This window comes from Pan paniscus, chromosome 4 (genome assembly GCF_029289425.2).
Source record: "Pan paniscus chromosome 4, NHGRI_mPanPan1-v2.0_pri, whole genome shotgun sequence".
Lineage (NCBI taxonomy): Eukaryota > Metazoa > Chordata > Mammalia > Primates > Hominidae > Pan > Pan paniscus.
Window position 1 is genome coordinate 67,104,651 of NC_073253.2, and position 26,631 is coordinate 67,131,281.

At 43.6% G+C, this 26,631-nt stretch overlaps 2 protein-coding genes across 4 annotated transcripts in view; both read right to left on the reverse strand.

Annotated features, from left to right (window-relative positions):
- The window catches only part of NIM1K (NIM1 serine/threonine protein kinase), an 88,400-nt gene that overhangs the window by 53,379 nt on the left and 8,390 nt on the right, over window positions 1-26,631 (reverse strand). The gene's annotated exons all lie outside the window — the stretch shown is intronic.
- On the reverse strand, window positions 1,525-22,899 carry LOC100974711 (spermine synthase). Its single transcript, XM_063604481.1, is given in 5 exon segments — window positions 1,525-20,089; window positions 20,092-20,140; window positions 20,142-20,212; window positions 20,215-20,334; window positions 20,337-22,899. Coding segments are annotated over 5 exon segments (1,113 nt in total). The 5' UTR covers window positions 20,554-22,899; the 3' UTR covers window positions 1,525-19,433.

A 26,631-nucleotide genomic window follows, 5' to 3' on the forward strand; every position in this document is an offset into this window, starting at 1 on the left:
TGGCGCAATCTCGGCTCACCGCAACCTCTGCCTCCCAGGTTCAAGCGATTCTCCTGCCTCTGCCTCCCGAGTAGCTGGGATTACCAACATGCGCCACCATGCCGGGCTAATTTTGTATTTTTAGTAGAGACAGGGTTTCTCCATGTTGGTCAGGCTGGTCTTGAACTCCTGACCTCAGGTGATCCGCCTTCCTCAGCCTCTCAAAGTGCTGGGATTACAGGCATGAGCCACTGCGCCCGGTGAACCAATTCTTTTAAAATCCTCCCAGCAACTCTTCCAGCTAGGCACGGATTATCTGTGCCCCAAATGGAACCTGCTTGTTCTCACAATCTTGACCCTTTTCCACTCTGTCCAAGTCATCCCCATACTGTGAGGATGGCTCCTGCCCCCACTGCCTTCTAGAGGCCTTCTTTGACTACTTCAGACTACTTTGACTACCACACTCACATTTCCCTCTGCTACTATCCTGTGCCACTTGAGATCTGTATCCCATAATCTGGTCCTTGACTTCATATCTTTCTAGCTCATTTGTGTGAGTTAAGCCTCCTCACAAGCTGTCCTTGAGAGCAGGATCCATGCACTGAGGGGTTCATCCACCCGCTCTACCTGCCATCACAGGCATCATGCTGAGTGCATTATACTTGACACTCAGAAGATGACTTTATCTTCACCATGTCCTCCATCTAGTTCCTCTTTAGGAAAAACTACTGTCCTTTGGGGAGTAATCTCTCATATTTACTTTAAAGTATGAGAACTAAACTTCTGATTTTCTTCTCCAGACTTGTTCCTCTCACAGTTTTCCCCATATTGGTAAATGGCAAGACATCCTTCTAGCTGAAGCCAAACATCCTCACTCCTCTTTCTCTCTCATACACCAATCTGTCAGCAAATCCCATTGGCTCTACCTTCAAAATATTTCCAGAACACAGACATTTACCATCAAGTGTAAGCCACTACTGGCTTTTGATCCTGTTACAGTTACAGCCTCTGTCCTTCCCTGCCTCCTGCCCACCTTTAACAGGGTTTGTTTCTAACAAAGCATCCAGAAAGATCCTTCTAAAAATATCACATCATGTCACTTCTCTACTCAAAACCCTTTGATGGCTTCCCATCTCACTTAGAGTAAAAGCTAAAACCCTTAAAAGGGCATTCAAGGCCCTGCCCAATATGGTCCCCATCCTTCCTAAAGTCACTCTCAATCACACCCTTGAAACTACACTCCAGCCATGCTGGTCTCCTCCACTCTTACTTGAAGGCACCAGGCATGCTCCTACCTTCTGCAAATTCCTACTGCTCCTTTAAGACTCATTTCAGTGATACTTCTTTCAGGAAGCTTCCCTCACTGACCCACTCACCATAAACCATGTAGAGTTCTCTTTTGTACTTCCAACACCTGCAGTTAACATTGTGGTTTTCTCCACAACTTTGTACAGTTATGACTTTTATATCAGGCTGTCTCTCTTGTCAGGCTGTCAGCTTCTTAAGGGTGGTGACCCTTTTTGACTTTGAAGACAAATAGGGAAGCAAATACTATGAAGATAACAAGCAGTTTTCTGGCCATCACAGAGAGGTTATATACGCTACTGAAATGAATGGCAGAAGCACATCCTGGGATGTGGATGGAAGCCTGGTGCCTCTTGAGTGGCTTCATTGGCTTCACTGTATGACTGAAGATCCTCCTATAAAATCACCTATTGCTAGTAAATTTATTTGGACAAGCCATAAATTCACTGTGAGTAGCACCCCAGAATATGTACTTTATTCAACCACTAGAAAGATTCAGAAGAAGGTCCCACCTTCAAAACCTTCAAGTAAAGACAATGAAACATAATTTAAGCATGTGAAACATGGGACTTTTCACGAAACTGCATAAAATTTTACTGCTTACGAGTAACTTAATTAAAATTGTTCAACTTAAAAAAAAGAAAATAACTTTTATCTGAGGAATGCAAGTCCTTTTAATTGTTAGGTCCAGAGAGAGGTATTAAAATAAGACAGTAATCACGCCTTTTTGAGCTATGTAGTTATCTCTTTTTTTTTTTTTTTTGGAAAGAGGGTCTCTTTCTGTTGCCCAGGCTGGAGTGTAGTGGTGCAATATGCAATCATCTGTTAACACTGCTTGCTATTGCCACAATTAGCTAAAAACTAAACTAATAATTCCACACTGGCCACTATAACCCTGACACTGTAGCTTAAGAATATATAGTCAATCGCTAATCAATGTTATTTCTGTAAATGAATGAGAATTCCTGGAAAACAACTTTGTATCAGCCCACTCTTTTTGTATCTGTCCCCCTTTTAAAAATCCACTTGTGGCCAGGCGCAATGGCTTAGGCCTGTAATCCCGGCACTTTGGGAGGCCAAGGCAGGTGGATCACAAGGTCAGGGGTTCAAGATCAGCCTGGCCAAGATGGCGAAATTCCATCTCTACTAAAAATACAAAAATTAGCTGGGTGTGATGGTGGACACCTGTAATCCCAGCTACTTGGGAGGCTGAGGCAGAGAATTGCTTGAACCCAGGAAGCAGAGGTTGCAGTGAGCCGAGATCGCGCCACTGCCCCCAAGCCTGGGTGACAGAGCGAGAAGCTGTCTCAAAAAAAAAAAAAAATTCACTTGTTATTGCTGTTAATCAGAAAGTATTTTCAGGGCAACTTGAATCTGTGCTCTCGAGTTGTAATCCTTAAACTTGACCCAAATGAACCCTCTACTTATATTAATTTTGTCTCAGCTTCTTCCTTTTAGGTAAAAAAACCAATCCCTCAGTTACTGAGGAACAACTGTACAATCTGTGTTTCTACTAAGGAAATTGACTGGAACAGACCTTATAGTTCCACAGTAAAACAAATCTTTTTTCTTTTTTTTTTTCTGAGATGAGTTTTTTGCTCTTGTTGCCAAGGCTGGAGTGCAATGGCACAATCTCAGCTCACTGCCACCTCTGCCTCCCTGGTTCAAGCGATTCTCCTGCCTCAGCCTAACAAATCTTAATTGTACAAATGAATTGTACTTCAGGGGTCCAAGCAATGCAGGTAGACTATGGGACACTTCGACTGGGGGTGTTAGGGGTGAGGGGACAGCGCATAGGTTCTTGTATTCAGTGATGAAAATAGGCCGGGTGCGGTGGCTCACGCCTGTAATCCCAGCTCTCAGGGAGGCAAGAGGCGGGAGGATAGCTTGAGCCCAGGAGTTCGAGACCTGCCTGGGCAATATAGCAAGACCCCGTTCTCCAGAAAAAGGAAAAAAAAAACAAAAAGACAAAAAAAAATAAGTGAAAATAAAGTAATATATTCAACCTTTCTACTGTATCTTTCTAATCAATGGATTTTTTTTTTAACCCTCAAAAAGAATCTTTCATGATGCTGCTATTTTTGCACAATAAAACCAACGAGGGACAGTCTTTAATTAGTGTTTTAAAAGGCTCATACATTCACATTAGAAACATCACCTTTGATGCCTTTGATTCCTGAGCCCATTGATCTGCCAAAGCACTGAAATCTCAGGCAGGAATTCATTTATATCAACCTAATTTGAAACAAAAGCAGCTGCTTTCCTGCCCTCTGAATTATCCATCTAGGGGCTCAAAGGTTTCCCACCTATCAGATTTTCTTCTCTGTTCTGGTAACCTCTGGAGTGAAGCTGATTTTTCAAAGGCAGAAAACAGCTCTTTGCCATGGTAATCATTTAACAAAAGGAAAGTAACATTAATAAGAAGAGAGCTGTTGGTTCTTAATAGCTCAAGCTGTATGATAGATATGTACGTACATGGCTGTTACTATGAAAATGTCTAGGTAGCAAGGCAATATGGAAAATGAGATATCCAAAATTTTATTGAAATTTAGAGGATAATCTCAATGAACTATTCTGGCCCTTAATAATTATGTCAATAACAGCTCTTATATAACACATTTTATGTGGTAGACATTATTCTAGATACTGTATGTGTATTAACTATTTAATCCTTACAAGAATTTTAGAAGGTAGGTGCTAATATATCAGGTTTACAGAACAGGGAGCTTTAGTCAGCACAAGGAGATGCTATCAGGTGACTCTCCCCAGCTGGGATTCAAGCCCAGGCAGGGAGGCCCCAGCCTCAGGGTTCTTAAGCAGCACTGTGTGCTATATCGTTATTTCCTGAATGTTTTTATAACAACCTAACTTTTTTTTTTTTTTTTTGAGACGGAGTCTCGCTCTGTTGCCACTGCTGGAGTGCAGTGGCACGATCTCGGTTCACTGCAACCTCCGCCTCCCAAGTTCAAGCGATTCTCCTGCCTCAGCCTCCGGAGTAGCTGGGATTACAGGCATGCACCACCACGCCAGGCTAATTTTTCTATTTTTAGTAGAGATGGGGTTTCGCCGTGTTGGTCAGGCTGGTCTCAAACTCCTGACCTCGTGATCTGCCCACCTCGGCCTCCGAAAGTTCTGGGATTACAGGCGTGAGCCACTGTGCCCAGCACAATCTAACATTTTTTTAATGTCCAGGATTTAATACTTGGTATAAGGTAAGCTGAACACTTTGATATATGCTGTCTCTAGCCTGCTACAAAGCAGGCTTTCTTTTTTCTTTTTTTTTTTAAGGGACAGGCTCACTCTGTCGCCCAGGTTGGAGTACAGTAGCAAGATCATAGTTCACTGCAGCCTCGAACTCCTGGGCTAAAGTGATCCTTCAGTCTCAGCCTCCCAAGTAGCTGGGACTAAAGGCATTCGCCACCATGCTCGGCTAATTTTTTTTCTTCATTTTTTGTAGAGATGGGGTCCCTCTGTGTTGCCCAGTATTGACTTTGACTCTTGGGCTTAAGCAATCCTCCCACTGCGGCCTCCCAAAGTACTAAGATTACAGGTGTGAGCCACCACACCTGGCCCAAAGTAGGCTTTTGATAAATGTTTCAGGGGTGAATGAATGAGTAAATAAATGTGGAATACCACAGGTTTTCTCTCAGTTGCCTTAGTCTATCACTAATAGTTTTCTTCTCTCTCTTCTCACTGCCCACCCAGCAACCCACCAATTTGATTATTATAAATTCATCCTGTCTTTCCTCTGCTCTGTCCTAAACCATAATATCGTATTTCTCATCCTTCAGTGATTGGACATCCTGCTCAGAATTCACAAAGGGAGCTGACAATCTCCTGGGGAATGTGGGACATAAGGCAAGGCTAGAACTTTTTCACAAACAAAATAGATGGCCTCAGGACCTCAGAAGCAGCACCAGTATAGAGCCATAATAGACACTGAGTGAGCCGGAGGTAGTGTCTGTCCACTTGGAAAGCAAAGGGACTGAAACTCTCATGCCTCCTCCTCCAAGATCTGCACTAACCACAGAATGCTTCATCCGTTTATTCAACATTTACTGAGCATCTACTACATGCTAAGCACTGTGCTGGGCATAAAATGCATAAGACATAGTTCCTGTCCTCAAGGAGCTACTTGTATCTGTTAAGATTAGCCTAAAGCTGCCTGCTTAAATATTCTAAGTTCAGCCTAATGGTTTCTCTGTAATAGTGAACTGTAACCTAACTAAATGCATAAATAGATTAACCTACCCTTGTGCCAGTCATCAAGTTTCAACCAATCAAAGGCAGCCAACTGTTCAAACTGTGTTCAAACAGGGCAAACGCTGTATAACCAATCCGGCTGTTTCTGTACCTCACTTCCGTTTTCTGTGCATCACTTTCCTTTTTCTATTCATAAATCTTCTTTGACCACACAGCTGCCCTGGAGCCTCTCTGAACCTGTTCTGATTCGGGGGCTGCCCAATTGGAGAATCGGTCTTTGCTCAATTAAACTCTTTAAATTTAATTCATCTAAGGTTTTTCTTTTCTTTTCTATCTTTTTCCTTTTCTTTTTCTTTTTTTTTTTTTTTTTGAGACAGTCTCGCTCATCACCCAGGCTGGAGTGCAGTGGCGCAATCTTGGCTTACTGCAACCTCTGCCTCCCAGGTTCAAGCAATTCTCATGCCTCAGCCTCCTGAGTAGTTGGAATTACAGGTATGCACTACCACACCCAGCTCAGGTTTCATTATGTTGGCCAAGCTGGTCTAGAACTACTGACATCAAGTGATCGGCCCACCTCAGCCTCCGAAAGTGCTGGGATTACAGGCATGAACCACAGCACCCAGCCTAAGGTTTTTCTTTTGACAAATCAGAAAGGCACTCTTCTCTCTGCCCCAACAGCACCACAACTCACTTAACAGTATTCTCTTAATCTCTTATTTATCTCCACACCTTATTGGGACTCGCTGTGAGTTCATTTATTAATGTCTATATGGAGATCATCATTCATTCATTTGTGTATCAAGTGAGCACCAATATGTGGCAGACACTGTTCCAGGAGAGGGGATGTCATGAGGGCAGAGCAGAGGGCATCTCTGCACTCTCGGGGCTTATCATGACCGCCCTATGCTTACTGCCTTCTTCTCTCATGACCCCCCTATGCTTACTACCTTCTTCTCTCGGCTTCTTCAAAGCACTTAACATTATATAAAGTAATCATTATAACTATGTGTCATATTTTTAACATATACAGATGTAATACACATAACAATAATGGCATAACAAGGGAAAAGAGGAAATGGAGCTGCAAAGGAATAAAGTTTCTGGATCCCACTGAAATGAAGTTAGTATAAATCTAAACTAGCTTTTGATTAAGTTAAAATTTATATTGTATGCCTTAGAGCAAATCTTAAGAAAATAAAAATATATAACTACAAAATAAAGAGAGCCACCGTGGGCCAGGTGCAGTAGCTCACGCCTGTAATCCCAGCACTTTGGAAGGCCAAGGCGGGCGGATCACCTGAGGTCAGGAGTTTGCGATCAGCCTGGCCAATGGAACTCTGTCTCTATTAAATATACAAAAATTAGCCAGTCGTGGTGGTGCCCACCTGTAATCTCAGCTACTCGGGATGCTAAGGCAGGAGAATCGCTTGAACCTGGGAGGTGAAGGTTGCAGTGTGCCGAGATGGTGCCACCGCACTATAGCCTGGGTGAGACTCCATCTCAAAAAAAAAAAAAAAAAAAAAAAGAGATATCCACATGCAGAAGAATAAAGTTAGACCTTTACCTTAGACCATAAACAAAATTTAATTCAAGATGCATTAAAGACCTAAATGTAAGAGCTAAAGATATAAAACTCTTAGATGAAAACATAGGCATAAATCTGCACAACCTTGGATTAGGCAATTGTTTCTTAGATATGAAACCAAAAATACAAAAATATAAGCAATAAAAGAAAAAATACATAAACTGGGCATTATCAAAATTTAAAAATCGTATGCATCAAAGGACACAATTGGCTGGGCACGGTGGCTCACGCCTGTAATCCCAACACTTTGGGAGGCCGAGGTGGGCGGATCACAAGGTCAGGAGTTCAAGACCAGCCTGGCCAACATAGTGAAACCCTGTCTCTATTAAAAATAGAAAAATTAGCCGGGTTTGGTAGCACACGCCTGTAGTCCCAGCTACTCGGGCGGCTGAGGCAGGAGAATCACTTGAACCCAGGGGGCGGAGGTTGCAGTGAGCTAAGACTGCACCATTGCACTCCAGCCTGTGGGCGACAGAGCCAGACTCCATCTCAAAAAAAAAAAAAAAAAAAAAAAGACACAATCAAGAAAGTGTAAAGATAATTCACAGAACAGGAAACGTTTTTGCAAATTGTGTGTCTAATAAGGTACTTGTATTTGTATATGGAATCTGTAAGTAACACAACTCAATAATTGTTTTAATATCACCTGATATCATTTGGATATTTGTCCCCTCCAAATCTCATGTTGAAATTTGATCCCCAGGACAGGTATGGTGGCTCATATCAGCAATCCCAGCACTTTGGGAGGCTGAGGTGGGAGGATCCCTTGAGCCCAGGAGTTTGAGACCAGCCTGTGCACCACAGTGAGACACTGTCTCTACAAATAAAATTTTTAGAATTAGACAGGTGTGGTGGTTCATGCCTTGTATTAGTCCTTTCTCATGCTGCTAATAAAGACATACCTGAGACTCCTAATAAAGACTACTGAGTAGTTGGAATTACAGGTATGCCCTACCACACCCAGCTCAGGTTTCATTATGTTCATATGTTTCATTATGTTGGCCAAGCTGGTCTCGAACTGAAAATTTATAAAGGAAAGAGGTTTAATAATTTATAAAGGAAAGAGGTTTAATAATTCATGGTTCCACAGGGCTGGGGAGGCCTCAGGAAACTTACAATCATGGCAGAAGGGGAAGCGAACATGTCCTCCTTCACATGATAGCAGCAAGGAGAAGTGCTGAGCAAAAGCGGGAAAAGCCCCTTATAAAAGCGTCAGATCGCATGAGAACTCACTCACTATCACAAGAACCGATGGGGAAACTGCCCCCATGATTCAATTATCTCTGCCTGGCCTCTCCCATGACACATGGGGATTATGGAAACTACAATTCAAGATCAGATTTGGGTGGGTACACAGCCAAACCATATCATTCCTGCAATCTCAGCTCATGGTGGGTGGAGTGGGGGCACTGAGGTGGCAGGATCTCTTGAGTTGAGAAGTTGAGGCTGCAGTGAATGTGACTGTGCCACTGCACTGGGGCCTGGGAGACAGAATGAGACTCACAAAAAAAAAAAAAAAAAAGAAAAGAAGAAAAATTTGATCCTCAATTATGAAGGAGGTGGGACCTAATGAGAGATGTTTGGATTATGGGGAAGGATCCCTCATGAATTGCTTCATGTTGTCCCCTGTGTTAGTGAGTGAGTTCTCTCTGTTAGTCCACGGATTGCTGGTTGTTTTAAAGAGCATGGCACCTCCTCCTCTCTCTTTCACTCCCTCTCTCGCCATGTGCCACCTTGGCTCCTCTTGCCTTCCACCATGAATGCAAACTTCCTGAGGTCTCACCAAAAGCTGAGCAGATGATGGTACCATGCTTCTTGTAGAGCTGGCAGAGTTGTGAGACAAATAGGTCTGTTTATAAATTATCCAGTCTCAGGTATTCCTTTATAGCAATGCAAAACATACTAATATATCACCCAATTAAAAATAGACAGAGGAGGCCGGGCACGGTGGCTCACGCCTGTAATCCCAGCACTTTGGGAGGCCGAGGCAGGCAGATCACTTGAGGTCAGGAGTTCAGGACCAGTCTGACCAACATGGTGAAACCCTATCTCTACTAAAAATACAAAAATTAGCCGGGCATGGTGGTGGGTGCCTACAATCCCAGCTACTCAGGAGGCTGAGACAGGAGAATCACTTGAACCCAGGAGATGAGGTTGCAGTGAGCTCAGATGGAGCCACTGCACTCCAGCCTGGGCGACAGACTGAGACTCAGTCTCAAAAAAAGAAAAATAGAGGTCTGGGCACGGAGGCTCATGCCTGTAATCCCAGCAGTTTGGGTGGCCAAGGTGGGTGGATCACCTGAGGTGAGGAGTTCAAGACCAGCCTGGCCAAAATGGTGAAATGCTGTCTCCACTAAAAATACAAAAATTAGCCAGGCATGGTGGCACACACCTGTAATCCCAGGTACTCGGGAGGCTGAGGCAGGAGAATTTCTTGAACTCAGGCGGAGGTTGCAGTGAGCCAAGATAGTGCCACTGAACTCCAGTCTGGGTGACAGAGCAAAACTCCATCTCAAAAAAAAAAAAAAAAAAATAGACAGAAGATCTGAATAGACATTTCTCCAAAGAAGATATACAAATGGCCAATAAGCACATTAAAGGATGTTCAGCATCATTATCCGTCAGGTAATGCAAAACCACAATCAGATACCACTTCATACCTGCTAGAATAAAAAAGATAATTAGTAACAAGTGTTGGCAAGGGTGTGGAGAAACTGGAACCATAATATGCTGCTGGTTGGAACGTAATATGGTGCAGGACTCTTTTTTTTTTTTTTTTTTTTGCGTGTCCACACAAAAACTTGTATATGAGTGCTCACAGCAGCTTTATTTATAGTAGCCAAAAAGTGGAAACAATCCAATATTCATCAACTGATGAATGGATAAATACATGTAGTATATCCATACAATGGAATACTATTCAGTAATAAACAGAAATGAAGCACCGATACATGCTACAACATGAATGACTCTTGAAAACGTTACATTAAGCGAAAGAAACCAGTCACAAAGGACCACATTTTATGATTCCATTTACATGAAACGTTCTGAAGAGGCAAATTTATAAAGACAGAAAGTAGATTCATGGTTGACTGGAGTATGAGGGGAGAGATTGGTAAAGCTGGCTAAGCAAAGCAGGGTTTCTTTTTAGGGTAATGAAAATGTTCTAAAATTGATAGTAGTGGTGTATGCACAACTCTCTGAATATGTAAAACCATTGAGTTGTATACTTTAAATGAGTGAATTGTATGGTATCTGAATTATATCTCAATAAAGCTGTTAAAATAACTAAAGGAATTAAAATGTCACACTAGAAAATATTCACTTCATGCAGACCATCCATCCAGCGGCTCCCAAAATCCTTTTCCTACCTTGACCACATTTTTGGATTAAATATAACTTTCTGATTCCAGACCATTTATGTTCTCTTTCTGTCATTCCCATCTCTGCCCACATTTTCCAGCCAGCTTACATTCTCAACAACTGTCTCCATTTTCATACTTTTATTTAGATCCTGCCTACTGGTCTTTGCTCAAACTGTCCAAAATATAAAGACTTATACAATCGGGGAAGGCAAGAAATTGAAGACACCTCAGTGCTTCTCTCCTCCTACCTCCTCACTTTATGGATTAGGAGACAAAGGACAAAAAGTTTACATGACTTGTCCGCAGTTACCAAAATACTTCTTGCTCACCTCTTCCAAAAAGCCTTCATGCACTAAGTGCCAATATTTCTGTATCTTTTTACTCAAGCTCTGATACCTTTCTTTATTGCACTACCAAAAGATATGAAATGCACTCATCTCAAGAGATTAATATTTAAATGCACATCCTGCATCTCAGAGAAAAAAGGCAGCTTTTTGTGTTCATGGTCATCGCATCTGATTTCTCTCCTGATACAGCTTTTCTTTCCTCAATTATCATGAATGACAGTTCAAAATTCATAGGGGGCTCACTTAGTACCAGCCCTGAGCAAACACAGAGTCAGACTCACCAGTTTCCATTTCCTCAACTCACTTCACAGAAAACCATGCCTGGGGTCTTCAGAAAAAGCCTTATTTAGTCCATACAAAACAATACTACATTTTAAAATGCTACTCAGGAAATAAAATGGCAATAAAGGATATTTACATTTCTTTATAGGTATATACCTATATGTACACCAAGATCAAAAGAATGAGTTGGTTTTTTCAAATCAAATAAATATTCATCATGATAGGAAACAGAAAAGCCTCCGGGGAGTGCCTGCATCCCCAGTGATGTATTTCCTGGGGAGCCAGGAAAACCATAAATTATGTAGGTATCTGCAGTCATTCTGGACTTTACAGGAAGAGAAAATATGTCAGATCCAAACTGGCATAGTAAGTAATAACGTAGGGATTACTGAAGGGAGCGTAGTAAGTAATAACGTAAATCCACTAAAGAACAAGAATCATGAAGTCAAAGCTCATGCAGGTCTACTTGGCTTGGGAAAGCAAAGTAAACTGCTTGTTAAAAGGAAAAGATGGGACCAGGCATGGTGGCTCATGCCTGTAATCCCAGCACTTTGGGAGGCCCAAGTGGGCAGATCACTTGCGGTCAGGGATTGGGGACTAGCCAGGCCAACATGGCAAAACATCGTCTCTACTAAACATACAAAAATTAGCTGGGCGTGGTGGCGCACGCCTATAATTCCAGCTACTCAGGATGATGAGGCAGGAGAATCACCTGAGCCCAGGAGGCGGTGACTGCGTGAGCCGAGATTGCGCCACTACACTCCAGCCTGGGCAACAGAGCCAGATTCCATCTCGAAAAAAGAAAAAAAGATGGGCCTTTTGCTGGCTAAGCCTTTACTACTCCAAGAACTGCTGGGCCCAGGAGGCATCCGCACAGAAGACCTTCATCCTTCATGAGTGATGAAGAGAAAGGCAAATGTAATTAGGCACACTTCCCTCCCCAGAGCGGGAACTGATGTGCGGCTGATTGAAGAAGTGATTACACAATGTTGGAGAGGCATTTAAGTGTTGCTCACCAGGGAGCCAGAGGGCTTTGGGAGCCAGTTCTGAGAATTACACACTGTTCCATAGTACTTGCTAATTGACCCAGTATTTTTGGCTGAAAACATTTCCCCAAGGAGGTAAGTGAAAGCAGATAATGAGGACCTGTCATCTCACAGGGCAGCTCATGAGCAAAGCTTGAGCTCTAGAGACTGGACATTATTTAAATGCAGAAAACTACAAAAAGATCACAGCCTGAACATAAAAATATTCAGAAGTATGCATGGAGAAGGTTTCTGATTCTCAGTTCACATCTACCCCCACCTCTGTACAACTTTAGCTTGAAATTTAATAATTAATTATAAGTGTGAAGATAAGGAGGGTGTAAGTTAAATAACCATGAAGTCCACAAAATGGGCACATTTCTTTTTTCTTTTTTTTTTTTTTTTTGAGACGGAGTCTTGCTCTAGCCCAGGCTGAAGTGCAGTGGCGCGATCTCGGCTCACTGCAAGCTCCGCCTCCTGGGTTCACGCCATTCTCCTGCCTCAGCCTCCCGAGTAGCTGGGACTACAGGCACCCGCTACCATGCCCAGCTAATTTTTTTGTATTTTTAGTAGAGATGGGGTTTCACTGTGTTAGCCAGGATGGTCTCGATCTCCTGACCTCGTGATCCGCCCGCCTCGGCCTCCCAAAGTGCTAGGATTGCAGGCGTAAGCCACCGCGCCCGGCAAAATGGGCACATTTCTGAGAGCTTCATGATAGTCACTATTCATGTAATTGGACATCTATTCATAAATAAGGAAAGATATTTGCAAAGTTCAAGGAAAGTTCTGCACAAATGAAGGCCCAGTTGTTGCCAGGAAGGAGGGAAATGAAATTGGGGTAGAAGTCGGGAATTCAAGTTCTTTCAAGTTTACCATGTATACTTCTGGCTGTGTTTTTATTGTTGATGATGATATTGTTTTGCCTACTTATAATTACAACAGAGATTTTCTTGGTTTAAGGGCTAAAAATATGCATATATCTCTACTGGGATCTGAGAATGTGGCCTGTCTCTGATAACCATGTGTGTAAAAGTGAGTGAATCCTCCCTGATACAGTCAACTGGCTCAGATGCCTGGGATGGTCGAGTCCAGCATTCCAAAACTGAGATATTTTTGGCTGGGTGTGGTGGCTCATGCCTGTAATGCCAGCACTTTGGGAGGCCGAGGTGGGAGGATTGCTTAAGGCCAGGTGTTCAAGACCAGCCTGGGTAAAAAGGTAAGACAAAAAAAAAAAAAAAGAAAGAAAAAAGAAAGAGAAGAAGGAAGGAGAAAGAAAAAAGAAAGAAAGAGAGAGAGAGAGAGAGAAAGAGCTAGGCATGGTGGCTCCCGCCTGTAATCTCAGCACTTTAGGAGGCTGAGGTAGGCAGATCACTTGAGATCAGGAGTTTGAGACCAGCCTGGCCAACATGGTGAAACCCATCTCTTCTAAAAATACAAAAATTGGCCCGGGCAGTGGCTCACGCCTGTAATCCCAGCACTTTGGGAGGCCAAGGTGGGTGGATCACCTGAGGTCAGGAGTTCAAGACCAGCCTGGCCAATATGGCGAAACCCAGGCTCTACTAAAAAAATACAAAAATAAACCGGGCGTGGTGGCAGGCACCTGTAATCCCAGCTACTCTGGAGGCTGAGGCAGGAGAATCACTTGAACCTGGGAAGTGGAGGTTACAGTGAGCAGAGAATGTGCCACAGCACTCCAGCCTGGGTGACAGAGCGAGACTCCGTCTCAAAAAGAAAAAAAAAATAGCCAGATGCGGTGGTGCATGCAGGTAATCCCAGCTACTTGGGAGGCTGAGGCACGAGAATCACTTGAACCTGGGAGGTGGAGGTTGCAGCGAGCCAAGATCGTGCCGCTGTGCTCCAGCCTGGGTGACAATGAATGAGACTCCAACTAGAAAAGAAAAGAAAAGAAAAGAAAAGAAAAGGAAACAAGAAAGAAAAAGAAAGAAAGAAAGGAAGAAAAGAAGGAAAGAAAGAAAGAAAGAAAGAAAGAAAGAAAGAAAGAAAGAAAGAAAGAAAGAAAATGGAGATTTTTTTCAAAGTTTTGAATCCAGAAATAGGATGACTTAGAAAAAGTGATATCAGGCACCAAATAAGTGGTTGAAATGGTGGCATAGTTACCAGTTGCCTGAATACACCCTCTGGCAAAGGTGGATGCTTAAATATTGATGAAAAACAGTAAATGGCACATATGGGAGCCCATATTCTACTCTGCACCTGGGCGAACACAGAGGGGAAGCTGAAGCTATAATTGAGAATATATCTGGTACACATTCTAAATTTGCTTTTGTTTGCTCTTGAAGTTAGGGCTTTGAGGCTCTTGAAAGGAAAACAGTGCAATGAACACTAGACCCAAGTGCATGGTGAGAATATGCTTCCCAACAGAGTCTTTGGTGCTCTAGAACATTCAGGAGCAATCGCAGTGATATATTTAGTTGCTGCCTGGGGCCTTGTTCCCAGACGTTTAGAGTTGGTGTCTCTATCAGGCTGCATCTTCTGCTTTTGTCACTGAGCCACAGTCCCAGAGTGACTGAGGGGACTGAGTTATCTTTGTACACAGGAGCCACTAAAAGGAGGAGGACTAGAGATGGGAGGAAGGAATGAGGGAGTCCTGCTGAGCCCTCCTCTCCTGAGCCCCAGGGTTGCTTCTGGAGCCTCATGACAACGGTGCTGAAACCATGGTATGTTACAGGCTGACTCTGGTCCTGAGCATTTTAAAGACTGTGGAGGGATTTATTTTTGGTCCTCACGTGAGAGTATTTAAAAATCCCTATTGGAGCCTGGACTAGGCTCAAAGGATAGAGGGCCTCTGCAACAGGAACAGGTTGGGACCATTCCTGTCTGGGAGGAGACCTCTGCCATGTGTTGGGAAGGATAAGGAACAGAAACCCAGAAATGATGTGCGATCCGTTGGCCAAGCAGGAAACCTAGGTGCCATTCCTGTCCTCTACCTTCCCCTCACCCAATCCTGTTGATCCTCCCACTTCCACACCACCCCAATCCTTTTACATTTCCATCCTGGGATCCCACAGTAGGTAGAGATGCACATGCTTTAAGGCACCAGCAGACCAGGGGCATCCAAGAGAGGCGGAAATAAAAGTCTTAAAATACTTTTATATTCAATATATATATTTCTCAATGCATCTAGGTAATCATCCTAAGAAAAATCCGAATTTTGTTTTTGTTAGTCTTATACGGTTAGCTTTGCTTGAATTTTGAGTTGCATGTGTGGTTTGATGAAGGGTGATGGACTCTAACGGTCTTAATCCCATTCTGTGCCTAGGTGGCTTTAAGAACCTTCTAGCAGGCTTCCCTACTTCCCATCTTAATTTTATTCCCAGCTCAATTTTATTCTCCAGCAAACCACTTGTGTGATTATTCCAAAATGTATATTTTACCACAGTACTGTCCTGCTTAAAATCCTTCATTAAAATGTCTGTAGGATAAAATTAGATTTCCATTGCATGGTCTAGAAAGCTCCTTGGCTTTATTTCTAGCTTCATTTCTCATCTCCCCTGTTCCCACTTGCCGCCCTCCATATGCCCTATATTTGAGATGTCTCCAAGTACTTGAGGTCTCACAAACATCCTGTTGGGGCTTAGCAGCCAATATTCCAGAATATGATATATTGACATGCTGAACTGAAGAAACTGCAAGGTCTCACTGACATTCCCCCCAGTCCCCATGGTCGTTCCCAAAGACCTTGGTGGGTGTGGATCTTAGACAGACAACTTCTTTGGGAAAGCTGAAGTTCCTATCTGCCTAAGATCCAGTTCCAAGGAAAACAACTGTTTTTTCTTCCCCACTACAAGAGTAAGAATGTAACCACAACTGAGCAGACCAGAACCTTTCACTGTCAAAGAGACCTATTTACAAGTTAGTCTCTGTTCCCTATTGGTTCATTGCCCCTTAACAGAATTCCTTTCCACCCCCCTCCCATAATCTCTTTTGCCAGGATCCAAGTCTTCTTTCTTTCTTTCCTCTTTCTTTTCTTTTTCTTTTTTGAGAAAGGTTCTCGCTCTATCACCCAGTCCAGAGTACAGTGGCGCAATCTCGGCTCACTGCAACATTTGCCTCCTGGGTTCAAGTGATTCTCCTGCCTCAGCCTCCTGAGTAGCTGGGATTACAGGCACCTGCCATCATGCCTGGCTAATTTTTATATTTTGTGTAGAGATGGGGGTTTCACCATGTTAGCCAGGCTGGTCTCGAACTCCCGACCTCAAGTGATCCGCCTGCCTTGGCCTCCCAAAGTGCTGGGATTACAGGCGTGAGCCACCACACCCAGCTCCAAGACCCCATTCTTTCTGTAACATCAAGATGTGGTGGTAGATAAGCTTCTGTACCTCATTGGGGGGTTGGGTCTTAATTCTGAAGCCTCCGTGCATACATGTTAAACAAATTTGCATGCCTTTTCTCCTATTAATCTGCTTCATGTCAGTGACTTTTCAGTGAACCTGCAGAGGGTGAAGGGAAATTACCCCTTGGCTCGCCTACAATCCCATGCAGTTTCATGCTTCTATGTCTTTGTACATGACAATGCATGACATTCCCCCTGCGTATAATGTTTTCCTCAACCCATACCCCACTGAACCTCCAAGTCTCTGTCCCTATGTGAAGTCTCTGACTCCCTCCAGTCCGTGGTGCCCCAGAGTATTTTATGCACCCCTCTGTTGATAATTGACTCTCTGTAGTATAAGTTTTTATGTGCACATCTCTCTTCACCTGAGCAGGGAAGATATTTTATGCATCTCTATCTCTAAACAGTGCCTGGCACCTCATAGATACTCAATACATGTTTATGGAATGGATAAATAAATAATAAAAACTGGTTTTACTTTGTTACTGAGCACAAAATTTGTTTTAAATTCTTGTTTTACAAGAGATTAATTTTATTCCTTTTCTTATCACAACGATCTAATGGTTGAAATTCTACCTATTATTCAAATTCAGCTTAAATTTTCCCCTCTCCTCCCCTCCCCTCTCCTCCCTTCCCCTCCCCTCCTGTTCTCTTCTCTTTCTAATACCCTAAGCGGAATTCAGCTTTTCCTCTGGTATTTCCAACATCTTCAAATCCTGTCTGGTGTTTCAGTTACTGTGTACATACTTGTCCTCCCCACTGTAATGTGCGTTTCTGTGGGGCAAGTCCTCAATCTTACTCATTTCAGATTCTGGGCACCAGGGAAGACTCTGTAACCACTGGCTGAATTGATTTGAATTGTTCAGATGTTTTTAAAGGTAGCACGGTGCCGGCTGTGGTGACTTATGCCTGTAATCCCAGCACTTTGGGAGGCCCAGGTGGATGGATCACTTGATGTCAAGAGTTCGAGACCAGCCTGGCTAACGTGGTGAAACCCCATCTCTATTAAAAATACAAAAATTAGCTGGGCGTGGTGGCGCCTATAATCCCAGCTACTCTGGAGGCTTTGGTGGGAGGATCACTTGGACCTGGGAGGTGGAGTTTGCAGTGAGCTGACATCACGCCACTGCACTCCAGCCTGGGCAACAGAGCGAGACTCTGTGTCTCAAAAAACAAAAGAAATAAAATAAAATTAAAATAAATAAATAAAGGTAGCATGGATACCAGAAGATACAGAAATAGATACTTCTCTCATAAACATCCTTTTCTTGTTGAAAAAAAAATCACCACAAACAACTGTTCTATGAAGAAAAATAAAAGGCAAAAATTTAAAAGCAACCAAACAAAAAAAGCAAAACCCTTTCCAGTGTTTTCTCCTGAAACAAAGGCAAGTTTGTTCAATGTGCCCCTAAACCAGAGCACCTCTCTAGCTGGAAAATTTCTGAAACACTGTGGGTTTGATGAGCTGCCCCATTGCTTTTGCACAACACTCTTATGTCTCCCAGTGAAGCATACCTCAAATGCGGGTAGACATTCTTAAGGCTATTGAGTTGGAGGCATTACAATGTTTACAAACCAGCATTTGCTCCAGCCTGCAGACAATAAAAACAACCTGATTATGGTTTTCCCTTGGAAAGCTGCTGAGGTTAAAATGATCACACCAACAGTAAAAGAGGCTCCATTTTCCCTCTGTTTTTATTTTTAGGGTGTGATGTGTTAGTCGCTTCCAGCAGAATTTACTTTATTTTAAAGCATGAGACATAATTCCTGTTCTATTTTCAAGACCTTCTTTGCACTTCTCAATTTCTCCAAGTAGTTCTGGAAATGTACACACCCATGGACTTGCCTTTGCCCGAGTTCCTGCTCCTTGCCTTCTTTATGTTTACACTTCCCTAGGGGAGCCAAAACCAACACTAATTAGCAGTGAATTAAATCTCACCTCTAGAATACTAAAAGGTCAGTGTTTACCCAGGATTCCAACCATCTCTAGTCCCTTTCCCCCAAAGATCAAAGACTTGCAGTTAAATATCCAGCCTTGAAGGAAAGTTCTGAGATCTGCTTCAATTATACCATTTATTCCTTAAGTTTTATTTCCCCTATCATAACATGTCCTTTCATGCCCATGTGGCTTTACATACCCAGTTTTCCCTAACTGGAACACATTTGCTCTTTTCTTTTTCCTTTTTTTTTCTTTTTTTTGAGACGGAGTCCTGCCCTGTCGCCCAGGCTGGAATGCAGTGGCGCGATCTCGGCTCACTGCAACCTCCACTTCCTGGTTCAAGCGATTCTCCTGCCTCAGCCTCCTGAGTAGCTGGGACTACAGGTGTCTGCCACCACGCCCGGCTAATTTTTGTATTTTTAATAGAGACAGGGTTTCACCATATTGGTCAGGCTGGTCTCGAACTCCTGACCTTGTGATCTGCCCGCGTCGGCCTCTCAAAGTGTTGGGATTACAGGCATGAGCCACTGCACACAACCACACTTGCTTTTTTCTCTTTTTTTCTCTTTTGTAATTTTAATTGAAGCAATTCCTATTCATTTTTTAAACTCTCTCTTGAAAGCACCAAATTTTAATATCTAAGTCAATTATTGGGGAAAGAAACACCATCAAGATCTTTCCTTCAGCACAAAACAACGATGTTCATTCCTCCAAACATTCAAACTGAAGATCTACCAAAACAAAAACAAAAACAAAAGCCCACATTGAAATAAAAAGGAACAAAAATCACATTCCAGGGGGGGTCAGTGCATTTAGCAGTCTTCGCTGTGCTGTCTAACCATCCTTCAGCTGACTTTCAAAAAAATAACACCCTAAGCTCATCAAAATACAGATTTTCCATTTGCTTTTTAAAATTAAAAATAATAGTTTAAAAAAAGGAAAACTTTGAGGAATTCACAATCAATTGCCTGACTCATTCTGATGTCATGTACAGCATATGGAGGTCAGGAAGGCTATTTGCAACACATGTGGTTAGGGGCTATTCATCTTTAAGGTTTAGCTTTCTTCCAAAGAGTGTACAATACCCAGAATTCCAAGTATGAAGGGACACAGACGATCTCCTTTGAGAATTCCACAGAACAATTCTTCATAGAGCAACTGTTCTATGAAGAATTCTCCAGCTGTTCTTCATAGAGCAACAGCGCTTCCGTCAGATTGACACAGTTCCCCTGTGTAAAGTATTTCCCATCCTGTTTCAATACTTTCATTGAGAGGTCAAGATTCAGTCTGAGAAACTCCCATGTGGAATCTTCTTCTGGAGACATGGAGATTGGAACAGCTGTCAAATCATTAATCACATAATAAAATTATCTCCCTTCTTTGGTGTACCTCTTCAGTACCGGAATACAGTCTTCTATTAGAACCTGATAGCAGTCTCCTTTAAGATTGTCTAAGACATCGCCACACGTTTTTCGCATATATTTCTTTCATCCATTGATCACCATTTGGTCAAGCTCTACCATAGTGACCATCTTTGGTTTTAATTTGACTATTTCACACAATATGCCCCCATCTCTGTCTCCCAGAATGAGTACCTCTTTGCCAGTGTAATCTTTGCCACTTCCCATGATGTCCCAGGTTTATGCCAAATCACTCTCTGCCAAATTAACATCCCCACTCAGGATGAGAATATTTCCAAACTGCTGTGTAGAATTTTTATATTTTGATAAGATGAATCTTCATCATACACCACCTCAATCTATGTCATATTCAACCAGGCGCCCATAGGTAATGGGCCAATATCTGTTGATGGCTCCTCCTCGAACTTAGGTGGTAATCGTTTTACCCGCCCAGTACTGTCCTGACTCAATTCCGCTTTGTTCAAAATACCATCGATCTCTTCTTTGCCTTGTGCATCGCCATTGTAACTCTGAAGATCCAGCAACACAATCCATGTGGGTAAACTCTCAAATTGGCAAAGCTGCCATTCTTGTTTGTGCATGTTGCTAAATAGCCATGGTCCTTCCAGGTGTGCACCAACTCCACCATCCCCTGATCCTGGAAAATGGACTGGAGGCCTTTTAGAATGGTCTCACCATCAGCTTTGGTGCCAAGCATGAAGTCAAGTGTGCTGTGCTGCTGCCTTAGTGAGGCGAGGCCCTGTGCCATACCTGGGGGAGTGGCCTTGGGAGACGGGGGGGCCGAGTCAGGCTGCAGCAGGCAGGGAGTGCGCTGCACCAGGGAGGCCAGGACTAGCACTTGCTCTTTTCTTATTCAGCCTTCAAGACCCTCCTAATTTACTTTCTTGGATTTTCTTTTTTTCTCCCCCAACCTATTTTTTTTTTTTTTTTTTGAGACAGGGTCTCACTCTGTCACCCATGCTGGAGTGCAGCGGCGCAATCATGGCTCACTACAGCCTTGATCCCTGGGCTCAAGCAATCCTTCTCCCTTAGCTTCCCAAGTAACTGGGACTACAGGAACGCACCACCCCTCCTGGCTAATTTTTTAAAAATTTTAGTAAAGACAAGGTCTCAATATGTTGCACAGGCTGGTCTTGAACTCCTGGGCCTCCCAAAGTAATGGGACTACAGGCATAGAGCCACCCCGCCCGGCGGTATTTTCTTTTCTCTACTTACCCAGAGTTAATTGCTCCATGTCAGTATTTCCACTGAACTCTGCTCAGACTTTGAACCGACAGAGTATAAATTTATATTCTCATTATGTTTAGCCTCTCTGAGACTGACCTGCTGATTTATCTTCATATTTTCAATATTCCCTAGTATGTAGTGCAACCTAGGATATGGTAGGCACCAAATAAATATTAGTAGTAAAAACAAGCAGGCCGGGCGCGGAAGCTCATGCCTGTAATCCCAGCACTTTGGGAGGTCGAGGCGGGCGGATCACAAGGTCAGAAGATCGAGACCATCCTGGCTAACACAGTAAAACCCCGTCTCTACTAAAAATACAAAAAATTAGCCGTGCATGGTGGCTGGCACCTGTAGTCCCAGCTACTCGGGAGGCTGAGGCAGGAGAATGGCGTGAACCCGGGAGGTGGAGCTTGCAGTGAGCCAAGATCGCAAGGCTACACTCCAGCCTGGGCAACAGAGCAAGACTCCGTCTCAAAACAAAACAAAACAAAAACAAGCAAACAAGAAGTAAAACATAATTTGTGAAAGGTGATATAATGTAAACCACAAAGCAGTAACACTTTTTGAAGGACACTTGAGAGTAGCCATTTTTTTTAATTTGTATTTTTTGTAGAAATAGAGTCTTGCTATGTTGCCCAGGCTGGTCTTGACTCCTGGGCTCCAGCGGTCCCCACTACCTTGGCTTCACAAAGTGCTGAGATTGTAAGCATGAGCCATCACACCCAGCTGGAAGTAGCCATTGTTTTAGTTGGTGTTAGAGTAGTGTTGCTAGCATTTTATTCAATGTAACAGGGAAAGTATACTAAAAGCTACTTTTATTAAGCACTTACTGTACACCAGACATTGTGCTGCATATGCTTATGTGACTAATTTAACCATTACAACAAACTCTATAAGATAGATATTAAAATTCTCACTGCCTTGATGAGATTACTAAAGAGGATGAGACATTTGTCCAAACTCAGAGAGCTAGTGAGTGACAAGGCCAGTCTGGGGTCCAGTTTCACCCAATTCCACTTGCTGCCTCCCTCTGGTGTGCAGTGGAACCTAACACTACGAAACAGGCCACTGCCATGAAGTCCAGCATCAGCCTGGGATGGCATAAGTCAGTGACAGTAGCAAGAGCAGGCAGGAGAATTAGAAAGGAAGATTCTTTGACATGCCTTGTTTTTGTTTTTTTGTTGTTGTTGTTCGTGTTTTTTTGAGACAGGGTCTCCCTCTGTCACCTAGGCTGGAGTTCAGTGGTGCAATCACAGCTCACTGCAGCCTCGACCTCCCGGGCTCCAGAGATCCTCCCACCTCAGTCTCCCAAGTAGCTGGGACTACAGGTGAGCGCCACCTCACCCAGCTAAATTTTGTATATTTGATTTTGCCATGTTGCTTACATTGGTTTTAAACTCCTGGGCTCAAGCAATCCACCCGCCTCAGCCTCCCAAAGTGCTGGGATTACAGGCGTGAGCCACCACACCCAGCTGTGACTTTTTTTTTTTTTTTTGAGACAGAGCCTCTTTCTGTTGCCCAGGCTGGACTGCAGTGGCACCATCTTGGCTCACTGCAACCTCCGCCTCCTGGGTTCAACTGATTCTTGTGCCTCAGCCTCCCAAGTCACTGGGGTTACAGGCACCCACCACCATGCCCGCCTAATTTTTTGTATTTTTTTAGTAGAGACGGGATTTTGCCAAGTTGGCCAGGCTGGTCTTGAACTCCTGACCTCAGGTGATCCACCCACCTCGGCCTCCCAAAGCACTAGGATTATAGGCGTGAGCCACCACTCCTGGACTGTGCCTTGTTTTTGAATTAACCATTGGAACTATCAGGCTGGGTGTGGTGGCTCACGCCTGTAATCCCAGCACTTTGGGAGGCCGAGGTGGGCGAATCACTTGAGGTCAGGAGTTCGAGACCAGCCTGGCCAATATGGTGAAACTCCATCTCTACTAAAAATACAAAAATTAGCCAGGAGTGGTGGTACGTGCCTGTAATCCTACTCAGGAGGCTGAGGCAGGAGAATCTCTTGAACCCCCCAGGAAGCGGAGGTTGCAGTGAGCTGAGATCAAGCCACTGCACTCCAGCCTGGGCCACAGAGTGAGACTCCATCTCAAAAAAAAAAAAAAAAAAAAAAAACCATTGGAACTATCAGTGATAGTAAATACACAAATTACACCACTTTTTTTTTTTGGAGATGGAGTTTAACTCTTCTTGCCCAGGCTGGAGTGCAGTGTCGAGATCTCAGCTCATTGCAACTTCTGCCTCCTGGGTTCAAGTGATTCTCCTGCCTCAGCCTCCCGAGTAGCTGGGATTATAGGCGCCTGCCACCATGCCCAGCTAATTTTTGTATTTCTAGTAGAGACGGGGTTTCACCATGTTTGCCAGGCTGGTCTTGAACTCCTGACCTTAGGTGATCTGCCTGCCTCGGCCTCCCAAAGTGCTGGGATTACAGACGTGAGCCACTGTGCCCAGCCAAAGGAGGGATTTTTTATGGAAAGTTGAGACTAGCTCTGGTAATGTCACCATAGTTCAATAAAGAAACACCATAGATTAGTATACTATATGACTATTGTTAAAAGAAAAACCTTAGCCAAATTAAGTTTAACAGAGTTTAGCTGAGCAAACAATTATTCATGAATTGGGCAGCCTCCCAAGCCAGAGTAGGCTCAGAGACTCCAGCACAGCCAAGTGGTGGAAGATTTATGGACAGAAAAAGAAAAGTGATGCACAGAAAATGGAAGTGAGGTACAAAAACAGCTGGATTGGTCACAGTTCAACGTTTGCCTTATTTGAACATGGTTTGAACAGTTGGCCACCTTTCATTGGCCAAAACTCGGTGACTGGCACAAAAGTAGGCTTCAGTCCGTTAACAACTGCATTTAGGTTGTAGTTCACAATGTACAGAGAAACTTTTAGGCCAAACTCAAAATATGTAGGGAGGCAGCTTTAGGCTGAACTTGATTTAACACTATAGGTATCCTAAAATGTTAATAGCAGTAGCATAAATTTAATCCTAGAGCAGTAAGAATTGCTCTTCTTGGGAACTGAGTGGAGCCTAGGAGGGAGGTCTTCTTGTGCAGCTGCTAAGTAGTGAAGGAGCTATGGCGGGGCGGTGGGGCTGGGGGGATGGTGGAAGGCGGTTAGGAGCAAAACTAAAGGCTACCAACAAACATTCCAGCAGAAGCAAAACAGTCATCGAAAGGCTGGAGCTGAAGAGCAACCAGCAATAGACTGTGTCTAGATGATGAGAATTGTGAGGCGCCATTGAAAATCTCAGGACATGGAGCCAGCAGCAGGTAAGCTGAGCATGGCAGTGAGGCTTTCTAGGGTCTACTACTCTGCAATTTGAACCAGGTATGTTGTGAGGTCACTGAACATTGTAAAATAACTCAAAACTCAGAATAAAACAAGTATTTTTATCCCTTGTCAGTCTTTCCTCCTTCTGACCGTTCCAGCACACCCGTTTTCACACTGACCTTTTTCTTCAACGCTGCTTAGTAAATGGCAAAAACAAATGGCAATTTACTTAGCTGGATGTGAGGCACTTCAGGGTCTTATCTCAGTTTTCCTCTGCAATCTTACTTCTTAATACTTGGCTAAACCAAATTAACCTGAGGCTCCAAGCCGACTGGCTGATTCAGTTTCCCTTGATTACCCAAGCACCCTAGGGGACTTTTAGGAGTCCACTGGGGAGGGGCTTGTAGGATTTTTTAATCTCGCATTTTGTATTGGAATAAACAGACCCAGAGGGGTAAAGAGACAGTGGCAGGGATGAGACTAGGACCAAATGTCTTTACTTTGTCTCTTTCAGCTATATCAGCTCACCAACCAGCCTAACAGAATGAATAAATATCTAAAACAAATTTGGGGGCTAGGCACAGTGGCTTACACCTATAATCCTAGCACTTTGGGAGGCCGAGGAGAAAGGATCTCTTGAGCCCAGGGGTTTGAGGCTACAGTGAATTATGCCCATGCCATTGCACTCCAGACTGCATGACAGAGGGAAATCCTGTTTCTGAAAAATAAAAATAAAAATAAATTGGAGGGATTTAAAAGTCAAGCTAAGAAAAAAAATTAATGACCATAAATGTTTTCCTTTAATATTAACTCAAAAGAAAATTTGGAAGCTGCAAATATTTTCTCTTGATAGAGGAGGATTTATTATCAAATAGCTCAAGGTCACAATCTACTATAGGCTCAAGAAAATAATTTAGAAAAATATCTTTCTTTTTTTTTTTTGAGAGGGAGTCTCGCTCAGAGGGAGTCTCGCTCTGTCACCAGGCTGGAGTGCAGTGGCGCGATCTCAGCTCACTGCAACCTCTGCCTCTAGGGTTCAAGTGATTCTCCTGCCTCCGCCTCCTGAGTAGCTGGGACTACAGGTTCGTGCCACCACGCCCAGCTAATTTTTGTATTTTTAGTACAGACGTGTTTTCACCATGTTGGCCAGGATGGTTTCAATCTCTTGACCTCATCATCTACCTACCTCAGCCTCCCACAGTGCTGGGATTACAGGCATGAACCACCACGCCCGGTCAGAAAAATATCTTTCTTCTCACATGTTAAACTTTTGTGGTAGGCTTTCTAACAGCAAAAAAATATATTTGGCTTCACAAATATGAATTGCTGTTTTATTTTGTGTCATCAGTTCTAAGAATGCTCTTAGACCCAATCATATCTTAGCATTGTACCTCATATTACAAAGTGTTCATCATTCAAAGGCAGCATGAAAACTTTGTTGTTAGTCTTCAAAGAAAAGTCCCTGGCATATCAACTGTGTACTTTTCCTTTTTTTTTTTTTTTGACACAGAGTCTTGCTCTGTCACCCAGGCTGGAGTGCAGTGGTTCCATCTCCGCTCACTGCAAGCTCCGCCTCCCAGGTTCACGCCATTCTCCTGCCTCAGCCTCCCCAGTAGCTGGGAATGCAGGCGCCCGCCACCATGCCCAGCTAATTTTTTGTAGTTTTAGTAGAGACAGGGTTTCACCGTGTTAGCCAGGATGGTCTCGATCTCCTGACCTTATGATCCGCCCGCCTTGGCCTCCCAAAGTGCTGGGATTACAGGCATGATTTTTTTTTTTTTGAGATGGAGTCTGGCTCTGTTGCCCAGGCTGGAGTGCAGCGGCGCCATCTTGGCTCACTGCAACCTCTGCCGCCCAGGCTCAAGCAATTCTCCTCCCTTGGCTTCTGAAGTAGCTGGGATTACAGGAGCCTGTCACCGTGCCTGGCTAATTTTTGTAGTTTTTAGTAGAGACAGGGTTTCACCATCTTGGCCAGGCTGGTCTTGAACTCCTGACCCTGTGATCCACCCGACTCGGCCTCCTAAAGTGCTGGGATTACAGGCTTGAGCCAACGCGCCCAGCCACTTTTGCATATTTTAAACTGGGTCCAACCCAGTTACTTCTCTCGCCTTGGTGTTACAATTTCCCCATATTATTTCCTCTCCATCCGGACCAGCTGACCTCAACTCTTTGTCAATTCACACTCATTCCTCTCCCTTGTAAACTCAGTGTACCTCCTGCCTGTACTACACAAGCAATCACTGCATGTAAACTTGACTTGTGTATCTTACGGTTGTGTTCTAGCTGTCTTAGTAACTACTACTGGCCGGGCGCAGTG